The sequence below is a fragment of the Gossypium hirsutum genome, chromosome A12 (assembly GCF_007990345.1).
Source record: "Gossypium hirsutum isolate 1008001.06 chromosome A12, Gossypium_hirsutum_v2.1, whole genome shotgun sequence".
Taxonomy (NCBI): domain Eukaryota; kingdom Viridiplantae; phylum Streptophyta; class Magnoliopsida; order Malvales; family Malvaceae; genus Gossypium; species Gossypium hirsutum.
The window spans coordinates 79,579,902-79,590,373 of record NC_053435.1 but is presented as its reverse complement, the minus strand read 5'-3'; the positions used below and the strand labels follow the sequence as shown (position 1 = coordinate 79,590,373).

The 10,472-nt window shown below is 30.5% G+C and overlaps 1 protein-coding gene across 1 annotated transcript; it reads right to left on the bottom strand.

Moving 5' to 3' along the window:
* Nucleotides 1–3,729: 3,729 nt before the first annotated feature.
* Nucleotides 3,730–4,611, bottom strand: LOC107938580 (ethylene-responsive transcription factor ESR1). The gene has a single exon (XM_016871795.2). It carries the CDS (start codon nt 4,609–4,611, stop codon nt 3,730–3,732), a length of 882 nt encoding a protein of 293 aa, XP_016727284.1.
* Nucleotides 4,612–10,472: the final 5,861 nt, after the last annotated feature.

The following is a 10,472-nucleotide window of genomic DNA, read 5'->3' as shown; positions in this document are numbered from 1 at the left end:
CTCGGATCCATAAATGGCAATTTACCATTCTAGTCCATAATCTTGTATTTTCTCGATTTAAGTCCAAATATCGATTTCCTTGATCTATAATATCATATTTAGCCTACTAATTAGTCACACTATTCATATGGGTCTAAAAATCATATTTTTACAAATTTTCATTTTGACCCCTAAACTTTTGATATTTGCACTTTTTCCCTAAGGTTCGAAAATTAAACTTCTTCCTATTTTCTTATGTTTTATGACATGCTGATCATTAGAAACACCAAATTCTCATTCTAACATGTACTTATGAACATTAGGTTTTTTACCGATTATGTCGTTTTACTCGTTTTCACGTAAAATCGCTTAGCAAAAGTTGTTTAGCACAATTTCAAGCTTCATATTCTACCATTAAACATCAAAATACATGCATATCATTCATGGGTAAGTTTTTAAACATAAATCCTAGCTAAAAATAATGGTAGAAATGAGCAGATCATGTTACCGGGATTTCAAAAATACATAGAACATTAAAAACGGAGCTCTAAATCACTTACTATTAAGCTTGGAAGCTTGGCCAAACCCTAACCATGGCTGATCTTGGTACATTCTGCTGTAGCAATAAGAAAGGGACACATTTGGGGTTTAAAATTTGTCTTTTAATTCATTTTACCCCTAAATGACCAAAATGCCCTTTTTACTATTCTTTCAAATTTTACCCAACCAAGGCCATTTTTGTCCAAAAAGTTATACAATGGTTTAATTGTCATTTAAGGACCTCCCATTTAAAATTTCATGAAAATTAGACACCTCTAACATGTAAAACTCAACTTTTGCACTTTTTACAATTTAGTTCTTTTTACTAAATTGAGTGCCTAAACGTCGAAATTTTCTAACGAAATTTTCACGAAATCATTTAGTGAAATCGTAGACCATAAAAATATAATAAAAATAAAATTTTCGTCATCGAATTTGTGGTCCCGAAACCACTGTTCTGACTAAGCCCAAAATCGATGTTACAAAACCTAACAACTATTACCCTTCACCATCACTCTTCCTCTTCTACAAAAGCAACTCCAATACTAGTTCTCAGCACACTCACGATGTGGAATCACCATAAACCACTCACTCCAAAACCACGCATCAACCAATGTTTAATTACTGAGCTAGTGGTTGAATCAGTCAAACCACCGGATTCCTAGTTCAACCGGTTTGATCGTCTATTAAACAATAATTAAAAATAATTAAAAATTATGCAAGTTAATAACAAAATAAAAAATTTAAAATATCGATTTAATTAGTCCAACTGTTGTTTTTTTATCCGATTTTTGATTTTTTACTGGGTTTGAGCTATTTACTCAAAAATTGGTTCAATTTTTATATTCGAACTTATCTATTAATCAATTTTTAATTTCTAATCCAATTGACTAATTCAATTCAATTAAAAAAAAACATTCACAAGATAACTACAAAATAAATAAATATGATTTTTTTTAACCTAGTGATGATCTCTTTCCTCAAACAAAGAAATATCTATTACTAGATAACTGCAAATATAATACCATGTTGAATCTAATTACAAAACTTAATAATTGACAACCTTAATATGTTTTTTTTTAAATTTACCATTTAAGCCATTGTTTTTAGCTAGAGATTAATTAGAGTGATTAAGACTGACAGACCCATCCATGTATATGAGGTGAAATTAACCTCAAAGCAACACAGCATGCTGTTGATTTGTCCTTTTTGTTGTTTTCTTAATAATGTTCTTAGCCCTTAGATAATTTATTACAGGCATGCAATAAGAATTGGTAAAGTCAGGCACTTGATAATTTTAAACATGTTACTAATCTAATATAACAAAGTGATTAAAATATTATATCAATCAAGATACGATGTAAAAAATAATATAAATTTAATAAATACGTTAAGAGTATTATTTTTTCATCATGTTTTATTATACGAGTTAACATTAAATTAATTTCATTTTCTAATTTTTAACCATCTATATGACTTGTTTTTGGAAAAGAGAATAAATATTTCTTGCTTATTTTAGAGAAGATTTTTTTGTTGTTGCTATCTTAAGTTGTCTATTTGCTTAAAATGAAAATAGAGATGGAGTGTCAGATTGCAGTTGTCACTACGGTTTCGCACTATGCAAGCAAAAACTCAAAGAACACGAAGACTTGTTTACGCAGTTCAATTTCCTTGTGTCCGCGAAGCTTAGCTCAGTGGGTAATTTCACTATCTTTAATCCACAATATAACAAGTGATTCACACTCTATCACTCTCCAAGTATAGAGATCTCACCTTTGTACCTAAAGACTAGAACACTCATTTTCAAATCTTCTCCCTAAGAACTTGGGTAGTAAACACTCAACAATATTTATAATAATTGTTTGCATTCTCTCACAAAACAGTTCCTTGAATAAACAGATTAGAATGCACTTGATATGCTTTCACACATCCAAGCTTATATTCAATTTCGGCTTGCTAACATAGAATCTAAGTGAAGACAAAGTAACTCATTCAAAATAGCTATTACATCAACGACAGTCAAAATAAAATCACTCAAAGATATGCTATCCAAAATAAAAAATATTATCTCGATTATATCTTCACATTCTAAGGACTTAATCAATTACAATAATCCAATCCAATCTTCAAATGATAATGATTGGTTTTTATAGATGAACCAAAATATCTTCAATAAAACAACACATTGACAAATTTGAAGATTTTCTTTCAGAAACTTTGAGTCATCTTGCCTCAACATCTTTTATAAACATTTTTACTCATATTTTTAATTTCAAGTTTAAATTTATACGAACTGTTCTTTATTCTATATCAAACTATTACAATAAATGTGTACTAAATAAACTTTTTCTTTATATTATTACATTAATAACCAAACGTGGCATTTGAGCTTAACATACAAGAAAATGGGTATGTTAGCAAAAGCTGACATGACCCATACTCAACATGTATACTTTTATCTTATCGATTTTGAATGCAATAATCACATGAACATTATTAATATTAGGTTTTCGATTCAAGTTTAGGAGATAAGAAAAATTAAGGGCGAAGCTAGAGGATAGGCAGGGACTCTGCCCCAAAATAAATTTTTTTTAGTCTCTTTAGTATTTACAAATTTGCAAAGTTTAAAGATAATTTAATGGTAAAATTATATTTCAGCCCTTATTAAATTTTAAAATTCAATTATGCTCTCTCTAAAAATTTAAAAATTATAGTTTAATCCCTTGAAATTTGTAAAAGTTTACATTAATACAATGATAAAATTACATTTTTAGCTTTCTAAAAGGTTTATAATTCAAATTCAGCCCTCCAAAAAAAAATCTAGCTTCATCCCTGGAAAAAACAATGTTGGATTTAGGATTTTAATTTGACTCAACTCTAGATTTAGTCGGAGCCAAATGTAACCACCGAATACTAAAGGATTAAAGAAAAAAACCATGATCACAGAAAAGTTTCATTGCAAACTTGATTTATTACAAGAAGATCACTTCACTTATGATTGGTTTTTGCACTAAACTAGAATTGTTACAATGCCATTTGACAAGGCCTTAGGCCCTAATTAGCCCCCTTTTTTTTCCAGCTATATTCAAACCACACTATAACCCTTCTTGTGTTATATAAAAAAGCTTCATTTGGATAATTAATCCCATCATCCATGTTTTTTAATTTAAGGCAACTATACAAACTTTAATTAACTTAAAAACCTTTTTTTTAATTATGATAACTTGATCCACTAAAAGTTGGAGGAACCACAACAGATGAAGAAACTTTAAACCTCTTGCTCCTCGAACCATGATTATCATCATCATAATCACCACTAATTAATCTCAAACTAATATTATTATGATGATGATCTGGACTATCAATCCACCCCATCATTTCATCACTAAATCCATGATGATCACGAAAGCTAACTTCACCAATATCCGACCCATCCGAATCCAACCCAAGTTGTCGAAACCCGATCCACTCATTACTACAATCCGAAACACTAGAACTATCCCAAGACAACGGTGGTTGTGGTGGCGGCGGCGGCGGTGGTTCGTTTCCTATACGTGGTACAACTATACTCGGTTGTACCACTTTGTGTATATTCTGGTCCTGGTTAGTGTGGTACTGGTTGTTTCTAAAATGGAATATGCTAGCGAAAGTAAAATGATCACTCACCCTACTTTTCGTCGACTTGTTCTCACCATTCCTAGCCATGATGCTTTGTAAGTTCTTGCTCAACTTAGCTTTCAACGACGAGAACGCGCTTAGTCCGTGTTGTCGGCCGTTAGAACCGGAAATAACCGGTTGTGTCGACGAGTTGTTAACCGATGCAAAGTTGGTTCGAGCATTTTCACCACGGAGAGCACGAGCTGCTTCGTCGTAAGCTCGAGCAGCTTCTTCAGGAGTGTCGTAAGTGCCTAGCCATAATCTAACACGTTGAGATGAGTCTTTTATCTCCGCCACCCATCGTCCCGATGGCCTTTGCCTTACACCAACGAACCTTCGAGTTGGTTTGGTTAGTGGTTGAGCCATGGTGGTGGTGGTGTTGTCGGTGTTGGTGATGACAGTGGTTGTTTTGGTTGTTGATTCTGGTCCTGCCATTAACACGCACAAAAAGACCTTGAAACTAATTTTACAATTGTTTAAGAAATTTGGAACCCTTATGATTCAATCAAAGTCTACTTAAATAACTGCATGGTGTATATATACATATATATATAATGTGTGTATATAAAAAAGGTGGCACCAAAATAGTGATGTAAGGGTAAAGTATATACCCATCTCCATTATTAGGTTTCTTTTGTTTTGCTATTGGATTTTTTTAATCTCCCAATTGTGTTTGCCAATTGCTTTCGGCTTTGCTCAAAGATGCTCAAAGCTCAACTTGGCCAACAATTTGATTACATACAAAAAAGGGTTAAATTATGGTTTTGGTACTTTTACTATACTAAATTTGAGGATTTAAATTTTTTTTTATTTTAGCCTAACATAGTTTAATCATTCTACTGGTATAATGTTATTAGTTAATTTAAATTGATCATAATGTTAACTATTCTGGTTAAGATGTTGATGTAGAATTTTTAGACAAAGAAAGAGAAAACATAATTAAGGGTTTGTTTAGAATTGTTTTTGGTGTCAACAAATGCTTTTCCCATTGTTATAAGAACCAGACCAGGAGCACATAGGAGTACCAATTTGGATTACAAGGGTAAGTCGATTGACTTGCGAACCGATTGAATCGTGCGATCTGATCGGTTAAGCCAATTCTCTCTTTTTTAAATATTTTTTATTTTCTAATTAATTATTCTATTAAACCAACTAAATTGGTTAGACCGAAAACATGTGGTATAATCAGTTCAACCACCAGTCTGATTCCAAAAGCAATGCTAAAACAAAGCATTTTTGTGCATTTGGAATCAAACTAGGAAGCTAATTAATAGGTATTTTTCAAAAGTACTTTGCGACCATACTTTTCAAGTACACTTTTTCGACAACAACAATGCTAAAATAGTCTTCAATAAACTAAACAACAAGCGAATTAAAAAAGAATTTGTGTATTCAAATCTTCAATTAATGTCTATAAAAAAATACCATTTTAGCGAGGATGACTAGCCAAAACAAACTAACTAACAACATTATAAAAGATCAAAAAATAGAAGAATCAAATTATATGAAATTAAAGTATATGATTTAAACCCTAAATTGTAGCATGATAGAAAGGACCAAAACCATAATTCAACCACATTATTTTTCAATATCTCCAAGGATCGAATTACTATAAAAAAATTTTCCAAGTTTTAACGTTTTATAATTTATAAATAATGTAAAAATCAAACTAATATAAGCCGTAAATGAAGTGAAGTAAAATGGTTTAAGAATAGAAAATTACATAGGGAATATGACAAGAAAATTGGGCGGTCCATTAATTTCAAAAAAAATATTCGTAGGGAAAGCTAAGTTTAATTAACAGTGACGTGGAGGTTAACTATTGGCATTTAGCACTTGGTAATAGAATGATTAGTGGGGCTAATGCCTTGGCTCCGTACCGTGTCCTTTGTGTTGGTTGTATTTATTTTTCCTAACCCCATTTTACATTTGCTTCTTCCTTAATTAATTTTATTAACACCTTCTTCATTAATATCGTCAATTATATGACTCTTGGATTATCACTATAGTCATCCAAGCCCAAATTTGAGTTATCGATTAAATCTTTACTCAATTAATATGGATATTATTTTTAATATAAAAAGGCGTAAATTTTAGTATATTAAAATATATTATCCTCCTATTTATATATTAGAGAGGGATTATAAATCATTTTAAGCATTGTATTCAAATCTACTATATTTAAATTTTTTCAAAAAAAAAATCCATAAATATCTAATTAAGATTCCATTAAACTCAATTCCTGGAAGGAAGGAAGGAAGAGGATCTGTCCTTTAGCAGGTGGATTTTTGGCCATCATGACACATGTGGAATGGCACGTGGCGTGTTCCACGTGTGCCTCCATGTCACTTTCTGCCAATGGGCTTTCGGGGTTTCTTTGATTACAAAAATTAACTTTTCGATGAGATGTTGACAATTATTTTAGTTCAAAATCCCCTTTTCCATTAATAATGTTTTATTATTTTTCTATTATTTTTTTTTAAAATAAAGAGTAAGAGAAAATGTTATTCAAAGAAGGAATTTAAAATTGGTCTCATTTGAGATTTCTATGTTAGTTTAATAAAGCTTAATTCCTATACTTTTATAATGCAATAGTGAATTGGAGTTGATAATATTATGAACTATTTCCATTAATAATGGTAGGGGTAATACATAGCGTTATACACCAATAGTCATCAACCCGAAGTTTAGATAAGATTCAGATCGTCTATTCGTGACCCGATCAAATCTCACCAGATAGATGTGTGCGAGTTGTATAGTGAGAGGACAACCAGAGAAGCTCACGGTATCAGCTCGCATGAGTCGAGGGGAACCAGCTTGTATATATCCAAGAGTTCGCACGTAGGGGACTGCGAGATCTAGCATGCGAGCTGGAACGATACACATGCTCAACATGCCTAATGTCTGTTCAGAATGTCAGTCCTATGAATAGTAATGTCAAGTCATGAACAGTGAAGTTAAATCATACATGTATAAATATTCGAATATTTTCTTTAATCATACACACAGAAAATTACTCAAGAAATAGGCTACTTCAAATCTCAAAAGGATCATATTGAAACTACATAGATCAAATTTTAATCATACGCGTACTTACTGTATGGAGAGTTTGGATCTAATATGTTAAAAAAAAATTCTTAAATTTTATTGACACTGTATTTTTAACACATTATCCAAACTATTCGTGTGTATATAAAAATATGTTTGCAATTTAATCCATGTGTTTTAAACATCTTCCACTTAGATCTAAACTGACATTTAACATCTCAATTGACAGAATTATATGATTGATACAATTTTGATATTTTGAGAATTTAATTAAAATATTTCAAAATTTAAAGATCAATTTAAAATATAAATAATAATTTGACAAAGTTTAAAAAACTAAATTAACGATTAAATATAAGATTTCAACCTAATAAATATATCAAAACCACATTTTCTTTAATTACCAACTTTTTTTTGGCATAATTTCAATAACCCATGGAATCCAAAGTTAAAAATGTTTTTTCGTTTAAGGCATGGTTAATTATAAACTACTATATTATAAAACATGTTGACATGATAATTAATTAATTTTTTTTGTCTGTTTTTCACCGTTGGTTAGCATAAAACTTTGAACACCTTCCCGATGAAATCAATACAAGAATTCGTCCTCTATTAATAAAAAGAATAAAATAAAATATAATTATAATTCGAGTTTTAAGTTGATTTGATAAAAATTAATTGTTAATATTATTATATTGAGTTTTCAAGATTTTGTTAATTGGATAAAATTAGTATTAATTATAAATTTGTTTAATTTTGTATTTAATTGTAAAATATAGTATGATGATTGTATTGTTTTTTTTTCGAGTTTTAGAATTAATTTTATGAAAGCTAATTATTAATATTATTAGTAAGTTAAGAATTTTCATCAAATCAATCCTAAAACCTAAATTAAATATTAAAAATTTAATATCGTTAATTTCAGGAACCAAAATATATAATTTTTACTAAATACATATATCATATTAGAAATAAAACACAATGCCTTTCTAAAGTAAAAGCAAAAAGCAAAAACCTTAAACTCCCTCTTTGGTTTGGTATATTTGTTTCTTTAACCCTTTAAATTTTTTATAAATTTTAGTTAATAAACGGGAAAATATCTATTTTAACCCTTTGAATTTTTAATTTCAACCTTCCACTATAAAATTACTGCATTTTAGTCATCCCAGGCAAATATACCTGATTGACAGATTCAATTTCTTCTCCCACACTTGTTAATTATTATATTTCTTAATTAAATACAAGTTGATGGCCAAAATAATAATACCAATTACAAGTTTAAAGAGGTGTATAGTTTGTATATCTAAATGGACCGAATAAAAAACACTCAAACCCGGATTGATTTATACCTGAAGTTGGCTCTGTAATAGGCCATTTTTTCCCGAGCCCAGACCAAACCAAATAAAAATAAAATCATAACAGTCCAATTACAAAAAAAGGAGGCCCAAATGGCCCAAAATATTTTATAGAAGCTAGAAACCCTAGGGTTTCTGGCGCCGCACTCCCGTTTTTACGTGCACACCACTTGAAGCTCTTCATCCCGAGGCTCCTCGTCTCGAGACTGACAAGCCTTGGCTGCCATTTCACCAAAAGAGCAAAGGGCCTGCTTCTCCTCTCCGTCACCTACAAGAAAAAAGAAAGAAAAAAGACAAAAACAAAACAGTGGCAAAATAGTAGCATAGATAGCACGAAACAGTCGAGAAAATACAAAAGAACAGTATCAAACAGTGTAGCTCATGGCTATAAAGGCCAATACCCTAGTTTGTAATTGGTTACAGAGAAATATATACAAAAAAAAAAAGAAAAGAAGAGAAAACAATCAAAAGAAGAAAAATATTAACAAAGGTGATTCCTTTTTTATTTTCGTCTTATTTAAAAACATAATGATAATAAAATAAAAGTAAAAAACGTTTCTCACCTGGATCGCTTCGTTTACTCCGTTGTCGGAGACCTTCTTCTGTATCGAAAATGGCCAGGTGAAGGGTCAAAGATTTCTTTTTTATTATTATTTTTTATTTTTACAAACCGAAGGCCTAGCATTTAGATTTGGGTCGAAAAAAGGCTAATGGGAGCTTTCTTATTCTCTCTGACCACTGGATGCGACGACCCCCGTTGTCGTGGCCAACAACGACGACCCTCGTCGCCTATGACCGGTGGCCACGACAAGCTATTGACGGCCTCCATGGCCGGATTCTAGATTATACCCAGAGAGTAAAAGAGAGAAAGGAGATTTTTTTTTAAAAAAATGCTGTTGAAATGTTTTTTTTGTTCTATTTTTTATTTATATAAGATCTTGTACGACGCCATTTTGGGCCTAAGCTTTAGGTGCCAAAACGGCGTCGTTTTAAAAATAACTTGATTGCCCAACTCGAGACTTCAAGATTTGCGTGTTTTCTCGATGAAGGTCTAATTACCATTCTGGTCCTTCCACTTTTTACACCTCTTTCAATACAACCTATTTCTATTTTTGTCTTTTTAAATTTATTCCGTTTAATTTTAATTTTATTTATTTTGGTCCCTTCAAACGGTGCACATAAGGAAGTCTGGGATATTTTCCCTTTCAGCCCCTATTCTTTCTTAGCGCTTTGCACCTTAGTCCTTTGTTTAGGAATATTTTTCTATTCAGTCCCTAACCTTTTTTAATGTGCTACATTCTAGCCTTTGTTAGTCTATTTACTTATTTTTATAATTTATGCCCTTAATTTCATTTTAGTTCTAATTGAATCCTTTATTTATTTAGTTTCAACTTTTCATTTTTATTATTTTATTATTTTATTTATTATTTCTTTGCCCTTATTTTACTTTCATAATGTTTACATTTCCATCTTATTACGCATTATTCGTTATTATTATTATTCATGTTAATATTATGATTGTTACTAGTATAATTATTGCTATTATTATTAAATTGTTATTTGTTTATTTATTTTATCATCATTATAGTGTATTATCATCATTCACTAGCATAATATTTTCATTTTATTGATTTATCCACTTGTTATATCATATGTTTTTTACCCGTTATTATATATTGTGCTAATATTTGTGCCAAGTGTTACATTTAAACATATATGTCCATTTTTATACCATACTCGAATAAACTAAATATATATCATTTTAAGAGTTACGTTAATTTTTACTCGATACATAAAAAGAAAATTTTAAAATTAAGATAATGTTCTGTGTTTGGAGATTCGAAAGGTTGTTCTCTAACTTACGAGATTCGACTTTCTCTTTGAACCAAGATG

Bases quoted from the DNA above. Each gene is read 5' to 3' on its own strand.
- LOC107938580 (XM_016871795.2), bottom strand. From the start codon at position 4,611: ATGGCAGGACCAGAATCAACAACCAAAACAACCACTGTCATCACCAAC.